The sequence below is a fragment of the Leptosomus discolor genome, chromosome 1 (genome assembly GCF_034619465.1).
Source record: "Leptosomus discolor isolate bLepDis1 chromosome 1, bLepDis1.hap2, whole genome shotgun sequence".
Taxonomy (NCBI): Eukaryota; Metazoa; Chordata; class Aves; order Leptosomiformes; family Leptosomidae; genus Leptosomus; species Leptosomus discolor.
This window is the reverse complement of record NC_141391.1, coordinates 151,666,550-151,687,437: the sequence shown is the minus strand read 5'-3', so window position 1 is coordinate 151,687,437 and position 20,888 is coordinate 151,666,550. Positions and strand designations below refer to the sequence as shown.

Sequence of the window (20,888 nt, the reverse complement as noted above, 5' to 3'; positions counted from 1 at the left end):
CCACAATCCCCTCAGTTCTTGGTGCTCACTGCTGTTTCACAGCCTGTGTGACTGAAAGCTCGTGACCCCTTTCCATCATCGACCTGTCTCCCACCTCAGGTCACCAGGCTCCAACAGGAAAACCAAACCCGAGAAAACCAAGCCAAATAACTTGCCATTGCCTATGGGTGCTCGGGGACCTAAACCAGCGTTTGCCACAACGGAGGTCACCATTCCCTGTGGGATGCAGCTGTCTGCAGAGAAAACCTCAACAAGCAACAGGAGCGGGGGGGTGGGGGGGAATGACCAGATCGTCGTGACTCGGGAGAAAATCCCTCCCCAGCCCTACCGCCGCTGAAGAGGCTGCCACCGACCCTAGGAGCGAACAGTCACCCAGCCGGGAGGATCTGCCGAGGCGGGGGATGCCGGCCGGGCTGCGGGGGTGCCCGCTGCTCCCCAGCCCGCCCCGCAGGGACCCCTGGCCGCGCTGCGGCGGTAGGTGAAGCCCTGGGGCCACCTTGTGGCTAACGGCGTGGATTGCTTTAAATTTTCTTCTTCCCCTCCCCGCGGCACCGGGAGCCTCGGCCGCAGCGCGGTGCCCACCGCTTGGGAAGCCGAGCGCCTCCGGCCGCTGGCTCAGCCCTGCCCGGGCTCCAGCTTCCTCGGGGCTTCCTGGGAGCCGTCCAGCTTCCCGGGGCTGCCTGTCCTCTGGCTGCCCTCCTCGGGCGCTGGGGCTACAGCACTTCAAACACAAGCTCTTTGATTTTTTTTTATTATTATTATTTTTTCTTTTTTTTTAAACCCAAACTGCCTGGAAGCGAGGGGCCCTGCTTGTTGATGTAACATGCAGATCCTGCTTCAACCACGCAGCCCTTCTTCTGTACGCAGGAAGACCAAAATGACCGGCTCTAAAGCACCTGGAAGGCAGTCAGCACAAAAAACCACACAGACCTGCAGGGATGAGGGAGAGTTTCCCATGACCCTTCACTTGCACAAACAAAAGGCAAATCCAGGTGCTTCTCTCAGACCCCAGGAATAGCCCAGTGACTCATCAGCTGGGTGACTCTTTTGGCTGGCAGCTGTCAATGGCTCCAGCAGAAGGTAGCATTACACTCTTCCCTTCACCTAGGTACCCTCGACCTACAATTTACAGTGGCCTCCAAACCAGTATTCCCCATTTTCCTTCCCACCCTAACCAAGCTTCCTTTCCTCTGGCCAACCCTCCCATAGCAATGTGGCAGTGCAACAGAGACCCAGACCTGAACGAGCAGCACAGCTCTGCTAGTACACATCCCACCTAACATGCTGCGGGCAAGGTATGCTGGTGAGACAAAACCAAGACAGAGCAGATCTAGAAGGGAAAACAAGGATTTAATAGAATGAATGGAGAAGCTCCCAAAGTCCACACTGGAGCCACAACTCTGAGACTCTCTGACACTCCGCTCCAGGATCAGTCCTTCCTTTCTGCCCACCAGAAGGCTGGGAATGCTCAGGAATACCAGTGCTTGATCTGCCCCTTCAGAGCCCTCTCCAGAGAGAGGATTAAGGTGCATTGCTAACTCCATGCAGACCATCTCCACAGCAGCCTCTTCCTCAGCCCTTCAAATCTTCCAAGGAAGGGAACTCAGCCCAGAAATCCCTCTCTCCTTGGTGAGTGAAGAATCCTTGTGTTATCCAACAGGTGGTAAAGGCTGTACAGAAACAATCCTGGGGGGAGGGAGGGAGAGTCACACTGGTCCTAGCAATGAGATTCGAGCTCTGTCAGCATCAGGAGGCCAGCTCTGGTGGAGGGAAGGGGCTGTCCTGGGTCCAGCATGGAAGGCAAGTCCTCAAGTGGGCAGGTGAGTTGGCGGAGCCTCTGGAAGGCAAAGGCAAGCATTGAACACAGCCTCAAGGACAAAAGGTTACCACAACCCTCACCTTCCAGTCATGGGTATCATTCAGCCAGCCAGGCAGGGCTGTAGGTCTTGTCCCTAAATACCAGAAATGCCCCAAATTAGGATAGTCAGTGCTTCAGAGATTGAGGGGATAAACTCATCTTCAAACCACTTGTCCCAAGACAAGCACTGAGACTTGACACATGGTAGGAAAGCTCTGCCCTCCATTTGCTCCAGGCCAGGGCTAGAAAGCAGTACAAAGAAAGGCTGGTGTCCAAGTACCTCCAGGTCATCCCCTCCATCAGCACGGATTGCAAAGGGAGAGCCTGTGCACACAGAGTTGGCTTTAACTGGGACAGCAAGTGCGTAAGGGGCTACCTCCTATGTCATGTAGCACGGCACTTGCCATGCTCTTGCAGCTGTGCCCACCCCTCCCCGTCCGTGCTGCATACAGGGGTCGTGGGCCCATTGCTGTCACAACCCATTCTTGAGCACTTGCAGGAGGCAGAGAACAGATGGGATCCTGGGCATTCAGGACTGTTTGTGAAACCTCCCTCTGAACCATGAGCCACGGCAGGGATAGGATGCCTGTCTGCAGCAAGGTCTGGTTTGCCAGCTCCCTGCCCTCCCAATGCACATCCAGCAATGTGAGCTGGGCAGGCCCAGAGCACTGAGGTTGCAGTGGAAGCTCCAAACTCACAGTGATGCCCTCCACTCCATCTCTATGGCCTCAGCATAGACTGGGGAACTCAGCTGCCCACAACGCTCATGGGATCTGGAGCTTTCTGAGAGCAAATCCTCAAGCCTCAGTCAAGAGCAGCCTCCAAACCGACTCAAGGCACCAGAGATGCTCTTTATCCTCTCCATCTAATGAACTTTTTCCTAATGGTGCTTGCAAAGAGACAGAAACAATAAAGAAAGGCCACCAAGAGGCAACAGCCAGATTGGAGCAGCCCTCCAGACAGGCAGAACTTAAAAAAAAAAAGTCTGTTATAGCAACAGGCTCATTCAAAAATAGACTGATTCAATTGATTTATTCTAGGCTCCCTGCTAATTAATCGGCAACACACAAATTAACCCCCTGCAAGGCTGGACTTCAACACAGAAGTAGAGCCCACACCCTGGTCCCAGAGCACCAGCCTCACCTCTCTGAGGGAGCCTTTGATGGTGGAGAGTTTGTAGACGATCCAGAGAGGGATGCATACCATGGAGGAGAGGGCCAGCAGCCAGCCCAGCGTGTCTCCCCACCATGGGTACACGTACTTCTTGTTGTAGGTCAGTGGGGTGTATTTGATCAGAGAAAACAGGAAAGTTGCCTGGCAGGGTGGAGAAGACCAAGAGAAAAAGCAAGAAAAACAACACCATTAGCCAAGAGAGGTCTTCCTGGTGAGTCCACACCTGCACAGAGTCTCATGGTAACAAAGAGCTCCCCAGGACAGCAACAGAGGAGACACTACTCAAGCACACACATCCCTCTGTATATATGTAGGTATCTATATCTCAGAGGCACCCAGCTCTGCCCATCTTCCTCCTCACAGCTCCTCTTCCTGTGGGCCCTCACCGTGCAAACCGCCGGGGTGATGAAAAGCCAGCAGTATTTGATGATGGACCACGGCCGGTAACCGATCATGTCTTCAATGTTATCGTAGAAACGCTCGGCACCTGCAGAAGAGGGGAAGGATGCCTCGGTGCTACAAGGGAAGGAGAGCAGCAGGGTCTGCATGTCTGGGGTCCTGCATGTCTGGGGTCCTGCTTCACCACTGTTTGGGTGCTCCCCAGAAGACAAGGCAGTAACCTCAGCATAGCCAACACTCTGTCAAGGAGCTTGCCGGGAGTGTGATCAGCTTCAGTCTTTGTCCTGGAATAACATCTGTCACCCCAGAACAGCCCAGTGGGTCAGCGGGGCCAGCCCCTCAGCATCACCCAGTCTAGGACCTGAACCCAAGTTTTATCCATCCATTGTGAACGTCAAGGCTGAGAAAGCACTCTCAAATATGTTTGAGGGTCTCAGAGTCCTCTATACACACGCCAGGAAAGGATTTCCCAGCCAGCTCCAAGTCCCCAAGGAATGAGGGCCTCAAAAGCAGGGGCACATAGGAAAATGCTAGGGATATCTGCCAAGCAGATCCCCCACGGTGTTGCTCTCAGGAAGTCCCTGCCAGCTGAGTCTGGGGGCACCAAAGCAAGGGTTTAGAGGTCTGCCTTGTACTGTGAAGCAATTGCCAAGATGAGCTACAGACCAACATTTTGAAGATGGGCAAAGCAAGAGCCTGAGACACCAGAGCTGGGTGTCCCCCCCTGGTTCATACTCACCATAGACCCAGGCGATGCAGAGAGTCTCGAAGATGGCCACAAAGAGCAGGCACATGCCACTGGCAGCGTAGTAATCAAAGAGCTGGAAGACATACATCCCACCCTGGGAGGAGCCAAGCGGGCAGTGAGGCAAGGTGGAGAGGGAGAGAGAGGAGAGGAATCAGGCACAGGCAAAGAGCTCCAGCCAGAGCAGGAAACAAACTCAACATCTTCACCAGAGCTGGAGGCACCTTCCTCTCTCTGGGGCAGGGTTTTAGCCAACAGAAAAGGCCACGTCCCTTGTGCTCAAGGCCTGATGGAGACATGCAGCCACCTTGCTCTCAAGAGTCTCTGCAACTCTTCATTCCACGGCAGGGCAGGGCAGAGGAAGGCAAGTGACTGCCAGAGATCGTGGGAATATTTCAGGAGAAGATAAAACCAAAGCAACTCTTATAGCTGGAAGTAAGGGTGGAAACCCCCTTAATAAGACACAATGCATCTGGTTTACTTTTGCCTCCTAAATTGCAGAGGGGAGTAGCTTTGCATGCAGTTCTCCAAGCACCTGTTGCTGTGGGCCCACAGGCTGCAGCCCAGCTTTTTCACTGCCCAGGCCTGCAAGGTTGTCTGTAAAATGGGCCTGCAGGTAAGTGCAGGCACAAACCTATGACTGCAACATCAAAGGCAACTTTTTCGAAATTATGACCAAATGAAAACAGAAGATGCAAAGAGCATCATGGCAAGATCAATCCCCACAAACAAATAATGCTAGGAAGAGTTAAAGGGTTTAAAGCTGAACAGTTTAACTCCCAGGCAATTAATCACAACAAGGGGAATATATAGGAAATCAGTGTAACAGATACAGGGCACACTCAGACCCACCAAGTTTGTGTAGCTCCATCCAGGAGGAAAGAGGATAAAGACTCTCACCATGCAACAGGCTACAGCTGTAAAGGTTTGGCTCATGTGAACATAAACCTATAACCAAAATATGGGCTGTCCAGAGCTCCAGTTATCAGTCTTGGCAGGAGAGGTGTCAGGACTGTGACTGCACAAGGGCTGAAAGCTGGAAGGGGAAAATGCAAACACCATGAGGAGGGAAGGGCAGCCTCCTCCCAGGCACTGTGCAGCAAGATGGACCTCACCAGCAAGCTCAGCCCCAGCATGGACTCTACCACCCACCAGGCCCCTCTCTGCCAGGGGCGCACTCAGACCCAGCAAGCACCACGCAGGTGGTCTGAGCCCAGAATACCTCTGTGAGCATCAACAACCCGACCAGATAGGAGAGGATGGAGACCAGCAAGATGAGGGTCTCCCGGCGGTTCTTCTTGCGGAAGATGGTGGGGTACATGTCCACAAGAGCTGTGACGAGGCTCTCCACACAGACAAACTGCAAAAAGCAGAGGGTCCACTACCATCAGCCCATCCTGACTGGCTCTCCAGCCCCGCTACCCCCGCCTCCCGCCCCCCGCCATGTTCAAGCCTGTCGTGAAGGGATCATGGCTTTTGTCTAGCAGGGAACTGCCCTGCACCTGCACCTTTACCTGGCTGTCCAGTCCCAGCAAGACCACCATCAGGAAGAAGAAGCACGCCCAGAGCGGGGAGAAGGGCAGCATGACCACAGCCCGAGGGTAGGCGATGAATGCCAGGCCAGGCCCTGCGGGAAGAAGGGCTTTCAGAGCGGGCACCAGCATGGCAGCAGCACAGCACAGCCTGCTTGGTCCTGGCCAAGGCACAGCCTGCAGCCATGCAGCCTCTTGCTCCAGTTGTACCGGTGGTGTGCATGAAACCCAGGCTCCTCGAAGGGTGGAGGAGCCCAGCAGGAAGGGATGGAAAGGGGACAGAGCAAGCTCCAGTTGCATTGCCGCCATGAGGGCTGGGAGCCAGGGAAAGCCTCTGAGCCCAGGGGAGAACAGCACAAGCCTGGGTGTATGCCATGCAGGCACCTCACCCCACCACCAAGAGACAGCAGCTGCCTAACCCTAACCCTTATATTGACCTCAAGACATGGCCATTGCATCTTAATATTTCATGAGCATGCATTTGGTTTTGGAGGCAGAAAGCAGAGCTGCCCACCAGGATGGGAACCTGCAGCTGCAATACTGTTTGCCCCAGGGTGGGTATCATATGGGCATCCTGTGGGCATGTCCCCCTTGTTGAGGGGGGCCAAGCAGCAGCACCTCCACAGCCTCATCCCACCGCAGCCCCACTCACCTGACTCAGCCACTTCAGCAATGGGCACACCCTGTTCCCCTGCCATGAAGCCCAGGATGGAGAAGATGGCAAAGCCGGCCACGAAGCTGGTGCCGCTGTTGAGGAAGCAGAGGGCCACGCAGTCCCTGGGAGGACGGGGCACAGGATCAGCCAGGTGGGGGTCCAGGTATGACCCACATGCCATGGGAACCCCCCGGGGCAGCACCTGCTCTTCCACCCCAGACACTGTGCCCACAGCAGGGCCTCTCTCCCAGCATCCCCACAGCTCAGCTTAGCACCAGGAGCTGCAGGGGGATGCCCCAGGGTGGGCAACACAGCAGGAGCCCCCCCAGGGAAAGCCTTCTCCAAAGACAGCATAAAGATGCTCCTCAGTCATGAGATAGTCTTGCTACACATCTAAATGCCTGATTCTTTTCTTTTTTCCCCTCTCTCTCCCCTGGTTCCTCCTGTAGCACAGAGTACCAGAGTTTATTTTTGTCTGAGAAGGGGACATGCTTTTTTTCCTTAATAGATTTCTCAGACCAGTTACAATCTTCTTGGTTCTCGGCACTACTTGATATCTCCTGGTCCTTGCATTATGAGAAAAAGATGAAGAGAGCCATCCAATTTATTTTCTCTGATCTATTCCCTTTTGTCTCTGTTTCATCTTGTTCTCATCCATCTACTCCTTAAACTAAACATCTCTTATCTATCCAAATCCTTTTCACGCTCCAGTCTCCCCAGTTCTCTTGTGACTGCAACCCTGGGGACAACAATAACATTTGCAGCATCTTTCAGAGATATTCTGAACCGAACTGAACACATCGCTTCTGGCATTTCATGGCCTGCTCTGACTTTATTAAATGCTACTCTGCAAATCCAGTGTGATTTTCTGGTATCAGTCTTCAAGTATCCAGCATTTTGGGTGTTTCATGCTCCTCCTTGCACGTTAGCCAGATCTATTGACAGTCTGCAACCATTTCTAGAGAGAAAGTACAGTTCATGCAGAGACCCTGTGCTGCACATATAGATTATTCCTTCCAAAGCACAGCTCCGCATTGTCAAGGACTGCACAGCCCCTAACACCGCTGGTCTGCCTTTGTACTTGGTTTCTAAGGCAGGAGAGACTGAAAGAGGCCTGCAGGGTGTCTCCACAAATCGCCTGGCTGGTAAGGAGGGTCCCACTCCATCAAATTCAGCTAACCCAATGGGAAGCCCACACCAGAACCTCATTTCTCTGGTTGCTATAAACCACCTGCTCTCCACTCAAATTATATTCTCAGTCATTTTATACAGAGCCCCGTTTATTTCAAATAGTTCCTCTTCCTCCCCAGTGTTTCCCCTTCTTTCCCCTGGATGTAGGCATGACAGGTCAAACCCTCCTTGAACAGGCAGGGCACCACTTGGGAGGTACCAGTCACCTGGCAGGCAGAGAGTGGTGTCGTGGTGGTGGATAACATGTGGAGAATGGCTGGAGCAAAGAGGTCTCTAGATTTTCAACAGAAAGGGAGCCAGGGAATCCTGATTATATACCTTACTGTCCCAGAAAACAAGAAGTGGTCTATTCCATTTGGTGCCATCTTGGATTGCTGCCATACAAACAATGGTGCTCCCACCTTTTCTCTTCCAGGTCACCAAAGGTTATACCTGGCTTCGGATAACTGAGTGGAGCACCACACTGGTGTCCCTCTGCCCTATTAAAGCCTGGTCCTGTCTTCCTATGCAAAACAAGGCTGCAGAGCACAGAATCAACTCATTGAAACATCCATGCCTGGGAGCAGGTTGCTGAGATGTTTGACACCAAAACTAAGAGCAATTTCCCTAGCAAAGCCAAATAGCATGAAGGGTTTGTGTGTGAACAGGCATCTCTCCCCTTTCTATAGTGTCTCCCAGCTGGAGCTACAGAGTCTCTTTACAGCCTTGCTGCTAAGCAGTCCCTGTCATCTCCATGTTACAAATCCAGGCTGGAGATGCAGAGGGCTAGTGCCCAAGGACATGTAGCAGGCCAAAGCAAAATCTGTTATCTGTTCTTTTCCCAAAGCTTTTTCCACTCAAAACTGCACCTGGGAGAAGGGACATGAAAGGAGAGTCCCAGCCCAGCTGCTGCAGGAGACGCATCCCTACAGCAGGAGTGAACTCCTAAGCTGAAGACTGTGCAGCCAGTGGTCTGCCCGGACCTTCCATGGCAACAACCACAATTTTGAATTTAAAAGGTGTGTGGAGAACCCAGTGCCAGGAGCAACATAGTCAGCAGAGAAAGGGTGGGAAGGGAGGTGGGTAGTTTTACCTAGAGGTGGGCTCTTCCACTCACAGTAGCCTTTTACCTCTGGGGATGCAGCTCCAGGTGCTGAATACATCTACAGCAAAATGAGTTTATTTTCACCTGATCACTTCAACTGGACAGCCTTATTCTATTTGGCAACCTGGCTCATCTCTGTTCAAGGGCATTCCAGCAGGGGGAGAATACACAAGAAACAAAAAGTCGTATCTGCAGGTGTATGTGTAAATGGTAGACAGCACATAGGAACCCAGAGCACTGACAACTGTGCAAGACACTAGGTCCAAAAGAACCTAGGAAAGATTAAATCACAAGGTGAAAGGACTCCAGTCTAGAGCCATTAGATCTCACAGCTCTACTTCCTCTATGGCTACTCAAGCACCCATATCATAGGGGAGGTGGTGATGTGGGCTGGGGTCAGAGCTAGTGAAGAGGATCCGACTTTTCTGGGTCTCAGCTGGTGTAGAAGAAAGGGTTTGTCATCCATGGCACAGACAGAAAGTTCCCTTGGGTAGAAAGCACAGAGATCTGGATTTGGGGAGAAAGCACCTGGACAGAGTTTTCTTACGCCTTGAGTAGAAACAGAAAACACGACACTTTGAAAGGCCAGTAGCCTCCAGCAGTTCACCAGCATGTGTACGCTGATGTTCAGGGAGGGGGAGGCTCTAGGCAGCAGAGCCATGCTCCAGTTACCTGTAGCAGTTGTTATGGTATTTGTTATAGCTGCCCAGAGCTGTCAGGCATCCCAGACAAATTGCATACGAAAAGAAGATTTGAGTGCCTGCATCCATCCAGACCTGCAAGGGAGATGCAAACACAGGTGAGAAGACAAGGCCAGCACAGAGCTCAGACACTGCACGGATGCAAAGAAACAGAACTTTGGCGGCTGCTGTAATCAGCAGAAAGGCCAGCTACAGGGAGGTTGGCAACACTCCAAACTTAGACAAGCCTTTTCTAGGGGCAAGTTATACAGTGCCAGGAATTACAGTGCTCAGTGAGGCACCCAAGGGGTGCTAAGAGTGCCAAAGGTAAGGGATGCACTGGGAGCCTTGCAAACCCACTTATAGCTCTTCATTCTCGTCTGTTTCTTCCTTGGACAAATCTGCAGAACGCTGTGACTCTCCAGAGCCTCTCAGCAGTGAGAGACCAGATGAACACTTTCCACGAGAGCTGAAGGAGCCCTCTGCTAGCAGAGGAGGGGGACTTGATTTGGGTAAGCCCAGTCTCCCACTTGGTGGCAGGGGTATATACAGCTTCTGGTGGTGGCCCTTTTCTCTAAGGCTGAATTTAAAGACTCCAAAACTTAAAAGAAAATTAACTGGGGAGGAGAGGAGTACTAGAAATAAACAAAGTTGTTTGCAAAAGACGGCTCCTAAAAGAAACTACAAGAACGCTGTTAGTCCCACGAGGCGGCTTTGAACTCTGCTTCGTTCTCACTGTCAGTAACATGTCCCAGTGCTCCAAGGCTGACATTTGTCAATGCCAAATTTGATCTGAAAGCCTAGCTGTGTGCAGTCACCAATACAACCACTGCCACTGCCTTCTGCAGAGAACAGCAAAAGCAGGAACCAACAGTGAGGAATGAAGCAATGACAAGGATTATTAATTAAACCCACTGTTTTCTAAGATCTTTCTTCCTAAGGGGTTTATAAAATAGAGACAAGACAATCATTCAACCAACGCTGAAGGGTAGCCACATTCTAGAGACAAAAGAGAAGCTAATCAGGAAAGAAAAGCAGAAGAAAATTATTACTGGGACAACTTTAATGAGAAAACTCTCCATTGGCTATACCAATAGTCCTTGGACAAACAGCAGCCTTGCCCTAGGATCCCCTCTGAGAGGAACAGAATTCAATGGAAAGCACCACAGTGGTTTTGATGACTCCAAATCACACCTGGACCTGTCAGCCAAGACCTCATGTCCTGAGGCAATGGTCAGCTGGGTACCACCTGCCCAGCTGCCCCTGTTTCTCAGGCCACCCTCAGCAATGTATGGTTCTGCCTTTCCTCTTCCACAATAGCCAAAGAGCAGTCATGTGGCGAGAGGTTTTGTTTCATATTTACCTCTTCTCCCTCCTAGGCTGATGGGCCTTATGAAGGGATGTTATGACCCCATTAGCTGTGATTTTCTGGAGGAAACTCTGGGTTTAGCTCAAGGGACAACTGCACAGAACGAATTCTCCCCATGCCCACTGCTGCAAGACCCAGCAGTGCAGTCCGCGGGTAGAGAAAGCAAAGCACTGCTGGGGCTGCGTTTGGTGAAACTGCTCTCCCTGACTGTCCTGCAAGCAGCTCAGCTAACGTTCAGCCCCACCACCTTCTCTTCAGTCCATGGAAAGTCTGCTCACAATTTCACAGGGAATCAGATCAAATCTCCGATTTGTAGAATGGAAAGGGACAGATGATAAGGTGGGACTGGGACAACTAGTTTGAGGCACTGGGACGTTGAAAAAGTGATTGATCTCAGCGTATTTTACTCTTTTTGGAGGAGCTGCTTGGGGAGGTGGGTTTAGAGAGCAGGGTATTAGTTCATTTTTGCCTTTCAAAAAGATTAAAAAAAAAAAATCAAAACCCTGTTTATATTTGATTCCTAAAGCATCACTGTGCTTGTGGGCAATAAGGGCACAGCCTTCACTTTTCAGCTACTTTTTTGGCACAGCAGGGCACTGAGGTGAGCTGGACCAGCTGACACCTTCGCATCAATAATTTAAGCATCTTTGCACAGATCAGGATAAAATATTTTTGTTAGGTTTACTTTTTACTTTGCTGTTCATTGATAGAGCTCTGTTTTTTCACCAAATTCGAGCTCGAATCACACTCTCTTATGGGTTTTGGAGCCCTTGTAGTTCAATTTGTCAAAATAACAAGACTTCTGCCATCAAACTGCCTACCTCATGCTTGCCATATCATTGGACCCAGTTGACGTGTTTCAACAGATTTAACAGTTGGTAGAAACCTCAAGGATATCAACTACCTATGAATTTCACAACAGCCAGGGAACAGGAAAAAGACAGGAATTCAGCATCCCCACTGAGCAGAAAGCTACAGGGAGGAAGAGTCAACCAGTGTTAAATACTAGATAAATCACACAAGCAAGAGACATGAGAAATATCCCAGGGGCAGGAAGAGAACTGGTGCTTTACCAGCCGTGGTAGAAGCCAAATATCAAGACACCAAGCTTCATTAGCTCTGTGGCTTATGAAGTGGCTCATTTCTAAAACCCAATGATACCTTTGACTGTGTAGCAGAGACCAGCACAGGGTCTGTGGGTTCCCCCTGTCCACTGCCTGCTCTACCCAACACAACACCCTTGGGGTACACACCAGGCTGTGTGTCAGCCCAGTCCCAAAGGCTGTATTCCTTTAGGGAACACAGAATCTGCCTTAGCCTATGCTCCCATTTGAAGCAAGACAGCCTGTGGCTGAAACTGTAAATAAGCTTGGCTTGCAAAGCTTATGATCCTACTTAGTCAGCATGACTCTGAGCACTAGCTTGGGCTGCATGCATTTTATTTCCCATTTTAAAAGGTTACTGCAGTTCTTGGGCCAAAGACCAAGCCACCTTTGCTTCCTTCCCAGCCCTCTGGCAGTTTCCAAATTGCTTGGGGGTCGATGGACTGCAACAAGACTGATGCCATGGGTACTCCTGACCCACTAGTGATGGAGCCAAGCAGCAGCAGCAAGTCCCAGGACTGCAGGATCACTGGGGTCAGAAGAGGTCTCAGCCTGTCTGTGGTCCAACCTCCTCCTCAAGCCTCTCACAAGAAGCACCAGTGCCCACCTGGCCCTATGGGCTTACGGGGGCTACTAAGACCACTCACTTCAGAAAATAGCAACCCGAATCTTCCCTCCCCAACTTGCTGCCTGTGCTCATTTGTCTCCCTGCAGTGACTCAGAGAAATGCTTTTTCCAGCCCTTCCAAGACCCCCCCCCATTCCCTTCTGTGCTGCTGATCATCAGCCTCTCATCATTTTAATATTTCCACTCTGACTAAAGGGGCTCAACAGGGGTCGGGCAGGGCACTTTCCCCTGCAGATAAAAGTGTGCTGCTGTTCTCTGGCTGCTGGTCCCAAAGAGACTGGTAAAATTTATCCTGTTCAGATTTTGCTGGCACATTGGCAGCATGGGTATTTTGATTTGATTGTTGTCTGCAGTTTTCTAAGCCATCCAGTTTATTTAATTCATAATTCAATTTCCTTGAACATGTTGTTCACTCCAGTTTGTAATAACCTCCTACTCTCTGTTTTTAGCCAAAGCTTTCACACCTGAGCTGCAGTTACCCAAGATGGTTATGGCCTATAAGAGGACATATTCCTTCGCCCCTTAATTTTCTCAGCAATATTCGCTTTATTACATGTACTGGAATTTAATAGCCCCTGTACTGAAACAGATCCTTCCTTAGGAAGAGCTCAAAGCACTTGCAAATAACAGTAAAGATCATTTTCAAGCAAAATGTTATTGAGCCCCAGTGTATGTCATATATCAAATACAGGTGCCACGCTGAGAAGCGCTGGACTGTCCCCATCAGCAAGCAGAGATGATACAGCACAGAGTGGGTACATGCTGTGTGGAGAGTCATGCCCAGTGTAATGCAGAGCAGAGGGCAAAACGCACTCAAGTCTTGAGCTGCTCTTCAACCAGCACTTCTTTCACTCCTGGCGTCACGGCTCATGAGTCAGCCTGTGGCACTGGTGCTACCCACTTGGCCATGCACTGCACCATGCAAACACATCACTTCAGCCCAGAGTTAAAAGGGGACATCCTGATTCCTAAGATTTTACCTCAAGACACCCAGGGCACCATTTCCAGATTATTGCCTTTCCCCCTTCATTCAGGACTGGCCTACAGGCCCCAGCCCAAAGACCCAGTCCACATCCCACAGCACTGCTGCGGCACAGGGCTCTGCAGCCCTGGGGCACTGCTGCAAAGAGCCCACTGCCTTGCTGCACAGCCCAGGCCAATGCTTTCCCTTGTCCTCATTTACCCCAGGAGAGAGGAGGCAGGGAAAGAGTCACTGCCATTTCTGTAAAGCACTCCTGGTCCTTTTGCCCACCCTATACTCATTCAAGAATCACGTTCCCAGCCCCAAACCCCAGCTGCTTGGCAAATACATCTTTGGGTTCCTTGGAACTGGGGGATGGGAGCTTTGTTCCCCAATTAATCTCCCTGTGCTGGCACTCAAGGTCCCCGCAATGCACTGCCAGACAGCACCAACATCATGTAGCCCACACACCTTGGGGTACTTGCCGATCCAGGGGGACATTTTACACCCAGGAGGGCTCTCCCACTGCTGGGATTTCTTTAAACACCGCAAGAAAACAAACAGGTTTCTGGTTCACCCCAAAAAGCACAGCTGCCTGCCCCAGGGTGATGTGGAAGGGCGAGGGATGCTCCTTGCTGCCTGGGAAGCCGTCAGCTTCCCTTATGGTCCTCCCTGCCCTGCCGCTTGCGGGGGGACAAAAAAGACAGCTTTATTCCTTCCTGCTATGTCAGCACTGAGATCAGACTCAGCAGGGCTGCGCAGCTGCCACCAGCCAGCCGCCCAGATCCCACACCAGCAGGGCTGGCAAGAGGCGTGGGAGGAGGAGGAGGAAGCCCTGCAAGGTAAATACAGCTGTGGGTTACCCCATGCGGCTGCACTGCTCCAGCAAGGCGGAGGAGAGAACACCAGCCCCAAACCCCTCCAGCACGCTGCAGGAGCCACAAGCTCTCCCTGCCCTGCTGCCTGGTACTTGCCTTCTGCCTCCCCAGGCAGAGTGGGCAGCGATGCCTGGGCTCGCAGATCCTCTGCAGACCCTCTGCCAGGGCTGGGGGGGCACAGGGCCCAGGCTGGGGTGCGAGGGCACGTGGCGGGAGCGAGTGCAGCTTGCCATCGGCAGCCTCGCCAGCGCACGCATCCACGCACAGGCACAGCGGGCTGCCCTCCAGCACGAAAACAAACACGCTGGCCTTCAAGAAAGGGGAAGCGGGGGGCCGGCAACAGCACAAACCAAGCACACAGGGTCAAGCTAAAGGCTTGCTGGGAAAAAAATAAATAAGGGGAACAAATAATATTTAGCAGGCCCGCAGTCCCCCTCCCTCCTTGCTGGGAAGAAGCAGTTCTTGTTGGCCATGGAGCAGCAGCAGGAGGGGCTTGAATTTGAAGAGGATCTGGGGGCTCTGACCCCTTCCCCAGCATGGCTACAGAGGCCCACGGTTAGCCCAGCAGGTCACAGCCCTGAAAGATGCATGCACCTTCCACCCTTCTTGTGGTGGCCCGAGGGGCTTATCCTCAGCACAGCCTCAGCAGCAAGAGCTGCTCTAGTGCAAACCATGAGCCAGACCCCAGCAGCCTCCCTCTCCAGCCACAGGCACAGCAGACAGCCCCCAGACAGTGGGGGCATCTTCATCTCTTGCCTCCCCTTCCTACTGCATCTGTCGGGAAACAGGAGCCTGTGGAGACTCTGCAGGGGCAAATGCTGCTCCAAAAAGCAACCGCCAGGGAAATGGGTGAAAGAAAATGAGAAGGATGTAGGGAAGGTTGTTTGAAAAGTAATACGGATGAGAGAGGGAGAGACAATGAGAACAGAGGTTAGATGAAGGTAATGCCCTGAATTTAGCTGCACAGAGCAAGTCAAGTTGTCCTGGCATGGTGCTGTGCAGGGTCAGGTATCCAGTACGGCAGCGGGGATGGCTTACAGGGTGTCCACAGAACTGTGGGTCCTTTGCTGGTCCTCAGCACTGCCAGGGCTTCCCTGTCCCCAGGACCAAGGGTACAGCCCCTGCCAGGGCCTTCAGCACATCTGGGACAGATGGAAAGCAACTCGGTACAAAGTTCTTCCTTTATATGAAGATAAAGTACAAGCACAAGCACATACAGCAAGGTGGTGGGTTTTCTGGAAATTTCAAGAGGAAAACAAGAGTGGGAGGTTTTGAGTAACATTTGCTGCTTTTCCAGAGAGGGATATGCTCAGAGGCTGCTGAATTTAACTCCTCCATTCTCACTCATCAGGTCTAAAGAAATTTAGCTAAAATTGCTTGAGAAGTGATACCAAAGTGAAAGGAGACCATCACATTTCTTCTCTTTAAAGCAAATCCAAACACACAGCAGGCACTTTCTGCACCAAGCCCATCAGTCCTCTCTTTAAATCTGTCTATTAAAATGATGCCTGGTCATGGTATGAAAGCATCAAGTAATGGAGAGCCTGCCAGCGCCTGAGAAAAGTTCTTCTAATGACAAATTTCCCAACTTAATCCTTATTTCTACTCTGAATTCCTCTCATTTCAGCTTCCTGCTAGTGGATCACACTGTGCATTGCCTCCTTAATCACAGCCGTAAATCCCCAACGTTATCTACTGAAATAAACAATTGATAAAATTGCCACAAAGATAATTGCAAAGGCCGGAGTGATCAAAAGTGGAAATTGTGAAAAACCCCGAGACCCCCTCTCAGCTAAAACACAACCTGCACTATGAAACAAGTAGGAACCTTCTGAAGCACGGAAAATGCAATCAAGGAAGGGGGGAAAAAATGGGCCTAGTAATGGCTGACATGCTAATGCCATAATGCTAAATATTGTACAAATAAAAAAACAAACTATGGGGTTGGTTTTTTGGATTTTTTAGTTTGGAGGCATACAGTTCAAAATAGATGATATCTTAGGTGGTTTTACTGTTATCTTTGCTTGTATTTGAGCAGAACTGGACTTCATTTTCCAAAACTTTTCTTTGGCAGTTTCTCCTCATGGTCTGATCTACCTATCAAATGCGTTTTATTTACCATTTTAATTATAAGCATTTCATAGATTTAGAAAATGAAGGTACAGGAAGATTTAGGGCATTGTAGACTTCACAGCCAGAAGAGACCTCCATCAATCAGCTAGCCTGAGCTCTCGTAGGCAGGATTTCCCTGTTCTGTCCAAGGTCATTTGGCAGGTGAGAAGCAATGATTTCCACACACCAGTCTGATATTCTGACACTTAATCACATCTCAGCTGCTGCTGCTCCCCTGGCAGAATCTGCTAAATAATTCATCCCCTCTTTCCACCTAAGTTTTTCATACACATTAAGGGAGTTTTGATTTTGTCCCCTGGTATATTGTTTGCCCTTTGTTTAAACCTCCCCTTGAGATGCCTTATCATAAGGCCTAGATAGGATAGGGTATTTTAAATTTTTTTTAAATTTCCAGAATCCCTTCTCAGGCACTAAAGAATCCTCCATTTTTCCAGGCAGTGCAGGATTGCGGGTAAGCAATTACAGCTTGCCATCCTCTGAGTGCAAATCAATTATAATTGACTCAGCCCCGATGGGCTGGCAGGACTCACGCTGTCCCTGCACAGAGCGAGGGAGGCACAGCCGAGCACATGTGGGGCTTGAGGCACTAACCCTTCCCTCTCTGATGGGAAAACGCAAAAGAAACCTCAAGCCCTCCTACTTGGTTCAGTAGGCTGGTTAAAATATGCCAAAGGAAGGCAACCACTGCTACCAACTCCTGCTTTACTCAAGAAGAAGTGAAGCGTTTATCAACGAATGATGGAATCAGGGAGAGAGGTGCAAGTTTTCCTCCCCCAGTCAAGGATAAGCCATCATCTTGCTCTGAAGGGTTACTTTGCCTTTCCACCAGCACATTAGCATTTTCCAGGCTGGAAGGAAGCTGTGCTTTTAAAGCTCAGGCTGTAATTGGAATAGTTTGCCAGGACGGGCCTAATGAGGACACAGCTAGTAGCAGCAAAACCATGCCACGCCTGGAGTGGTTTAAATCAGTCCCTGGGCGACACAGCCACAGTAACAACGGGACTTTTCATAAGTGAATGAGCACCATTTGAAAATGTAATTTCATTTCAGATGTCTCTTGCACCTCATCAGCACAAATGGAGCCACAAACATGGCAAACACAGACCTGTCCTTACCCTCTTCGAAGTCTTGCTGCACCTTCACACTAAGGTGGCAGCTGTCCTACCCACCTCCTGCCCACAGGCAAACCAAGAGAGCAAGAGAGCAGCCGGCACTGTCAAATGAGGCTTTTCACCCCCTGCTCAGGCGCAGCCTTGACCAGACAGCAGCTTCCAGAAAGCTGAGCAGGAACTCTGAGTCCTTCCCATGATAAAAAACAGATTGCCTGGAGCTGGAAACCGGACACTTCTGTTTAGCTCCCTGGATCGGAAGCCGTAAGTCAAACTGACTTGCACAAAGCCACACCACACCAGTGGCACAGGCAGGACCCGGGGATGTCCTGCAGCCCCTGACACGCTGCTACCCCCACCCGCAGGGAACAGGGATCCTCTCTCCTCCACTAGGGAGGGCAGGATCAGCTGGAGCTCTTCCTCCCCCAGCACTTATATCCCCATTTGAAAAATTAATAACCAAGGCAGCACTGGGGCTAGACCAAAAAGAGTTAATGGGGTTACAAAGGGTTTTGCTGGCCTATTTTCCAGGCAGGCACCCTTTAATCTCCTTTGGAAACACCTTCACACAAAGGCTGGTACAGCAGCTCAGCTGGAGCCAGGATTTAACATGGAAGAACTTGTCCCAAACAGATTAAAAGCAGCAGCTGGGCACTGACCCTCCCGTCAGACAGCGAGGAATTTCTCACTGGGGACTGGGAAGCAAGGAGGGTGGTCGGGTCCTGGGGACTGCTGCTGCAACCTGCCAGAGCTCCCAGGAAAGCCAGGGCAAGCATGCCAGGTGCTTGCATGGTGCAGAGTGGGACCCCATACACCGTCTGCCTCTGCAGCAGAGGAGTCTCCCCAAGAAAGCCGGAGGACAGCTGGCACCACTTGTGATGAAGGGTTAAATTCCACTTCCCATAGCCCCGGGCAACAGACTAGAAAATACAGTAACAGCACTGGTGAAGGCAGGACTATGCACCAATATCACAGACCTGCCCTGTGCCCACAAAGGAGAAAAAGGGGAAAGGGAAAGAAGAAATTGGAAGAAAGAGCGTAGGAAAAGGAAAAGGAAGGAGAGAGGACAGCCACAGCCATCCATGCAAGCAGAGCTCAGCCATTCTGTCCCCTCTCCAACTTACCTGGGGGTCCCCAAGGCGACTGAGGTCTGGATAAAGGTAAAACAGGATTCCCTGGGATGCCCCCGGCAGGGTGACTCCCCGGATCAGCAGAACGACCAACATGAGGTATGGGAAAGTGGCCGTGAAATACACCACCTGGGAGGAGGACAAAGTGACAAGCGTGAGCGAGCAGTGCAGATCAGCAGCACAGCACCGACCCTGGGGTGGAAGAGACGAGCAGCAGCAGGGGACAGGTCAGACTACCTCACCAAGCACCTTGCTGTCACCTGCAGTAGAAAGAAATGCATTTTAAAATGCACCCAGGAAACTTGTGACATGCTATGATGTGTCTGGAGCCAGAGAAAACCTTTCTAGTCCTAAGAGCAATCCAGACCCTGAGCAAAGCTGTCACCAGGCTGGAGTCAGAGTAGCTCTGCTGAAGCCAGCAGTGTAATATCCACATGCAACAGAGAAGGAGCTGCCCCCAGTAGCCATCTGCACAACAGAGTTTGAGTCACACACAGAAAGTCTCTTCTCTGCAGCGTTCAGTGGCAAGAGTGAAGTGATGTGCAGGTAAGAGATACAACCTGAAACATGATTGCTACCGAAGGACCACCAGAGACAACACTGGGAGTCCCCCACTCAGGGCTGGCGCTGGCAACTGGCTTGTGCCCACTGCTCCCCACTGCAGTGACTCGCAGCCACTGCCTCTGACCGACCCCTGTTCAAATACCCAATATGAGCACTTCACGCAGGGCAGGGCAGCACACCTCAGACTTGCCACCAAGGACGCAAACCCAAACAGGATCTTCAACCTGTATCCTCTTGCTTTTTACACCCCTAGCCCCATGAGCAACGAAGACATACTCAGGTAGTGTTGAAAACCCTTCCTCTAGCAAAGGAGCCACGTCCCTTGGGGGAATGCTGCAGGCCAGGATCAGCTAATCCTTTCAAGGACTCTACACCTGGTAAATATAACACTTAATGTGGGGATCACCAGGTTACTTTCAGGACTGTTCAGGCTAATTGCGGTAGTGTGTAACAACAACACATTGTAGTCTGTGTTTCCCACACAAACTGATACCAAGGGCTCACACAGCCTCCCCAGCAATTCAAGTAGTGTCATTAATTCCTTCGCAATGCTTCTTCACCTTCAAGACTTACTGACCACCTTGAAAAAAAAAAAAAAAAAAAAAAAAAAAAGTCATTCAGTCTGTTGTATCACGCTAGGCCAAAAAAGAGATGTTGCCCCTTCAGGTTTTTCCTATGTGGACGTGCCAAGTGAGGATTCACATCAGCACGCTTCACCTGGATGCTACCCTACAGCTCTTTTCTCAGTTTCGGCAGTTATGCACTGGAGAGCTAAAGCTCGTCTCTGGAGGAACCGCAAAACAGAATGATGTGAAATGATCTACTTCTCCCACCTGCCCACCCATCCAGAATGAGCTGTTTCAAAACTCACCTAAAGCCCACTACCCCTGAGCAGGGGTCACAGGCTCTGCCACAGCTATAGCAGTTTCTGCATTAGAGAAGGTCCTACTGAGAACGAGTGTATGATTTCCCTGGACATTTTCACTCTGTCCCTGGGTAATCCTTATGAGTAGTGATTCAAAAAGAGATTTTTTCCTGGATCCACTCTGAGGTACTCCATCTGAATAAAGCAATGTCCAAAGCACCTGATGCTGCAATGCGAGTCCTCCTCTAAGTCAAGATACACGCTCTTCAGTGATGCAGTTTTATAATGCAGAAGGACAGAAGGATTTGAGAGATATCCCATCCTTGAAAAACCACACTACTACTTTATTATCTCTGTCTGCATCTCCAGCTTTTCTATGCATTTCATGTGCCATGCGCTATATATCACAGCAGTCTTGGGTAATGTCACAGAGGCCAGTGAAAAACACCTCTTTGCAGGGGCTCATGGTTGCCTGAGATGTCTGTGTGAGCAGATCCATCCCTGTCCATCTGAGTCCTGAACACTGAAGAAACCCAGGGACAGCATCCTTCAACACAGGCAAACACCATCATTTGTTTCATTCTCAAATTTTCAAGGAGTCTCTGATTTAGAGCTTTTCAGTGCCAAACTTCTATCTAACAAGAACATCTGGATCCAATGAGATATTACTCAGTGCTTGGCTCAGACTCAATCTTTTTATTTCTCGGGCATCAGCACTAACTACACCACTAGGAACCTTGCCGGGATCAGTGTGATCGTTCTGTCACATGCTGGTCAACAACATCCAGGGTTTTATTTGAATCTGATCCACATGCTTCAGCAAAGTGGTTCC

General features: G+C 50.7%; 1 protein-coding gene across 2 annotated transcripts in view; it reads right to left on the bottom strand.

Moving 5' to 3' along the window:
- Positions 1-1,717: 1,717 nt before the first annotated feature.
- The window catches only part of LOC104352913 (sodium- and chloride-dependent GABA transporter 2), a 30,405-nt gene continuing 11,234 nt past the window's right edge, over positions 1,718-20,888 (bottom strand). For both annotated transcript variants that reach the window (XM_086467350.1, XM_086467343.1), the window contains 9 exons: positions 18,622-18,756; positions 9,310-9,413; positions 6,360-6,484; positions 5,690-5,802; positions 5,398-5,535; positions 4,170-4,272; positions 3,418-3,518; positions 3,002-3,172; positions 1,718-1,837 (listed from right to left, as the gene is read on the bottom strand). In XM_086467350.1, coding sequence (XP_086323476.1) covers positions 1,718-1,837; positions 3,002-3,172; positions 3,418-3,518; positions 4,170-4,272; positions 5,398-5,535; positions 5,690-5,802; positions 6,360-6,484; positions 9,310-9,413; positions 18,622-18,756 — 1,110 coding nt within the window. The remainder of the gene's footprint in view (positions 1,838-3,001; positions 3,173-3,417; positions 3,519-4,169; positions 4,273-5,397; positions 5,536-5,689; positions 5,803-6,359; positions 6,485-9,309; positions 9,414-18,621; positions 18,757-20,888) is intronic.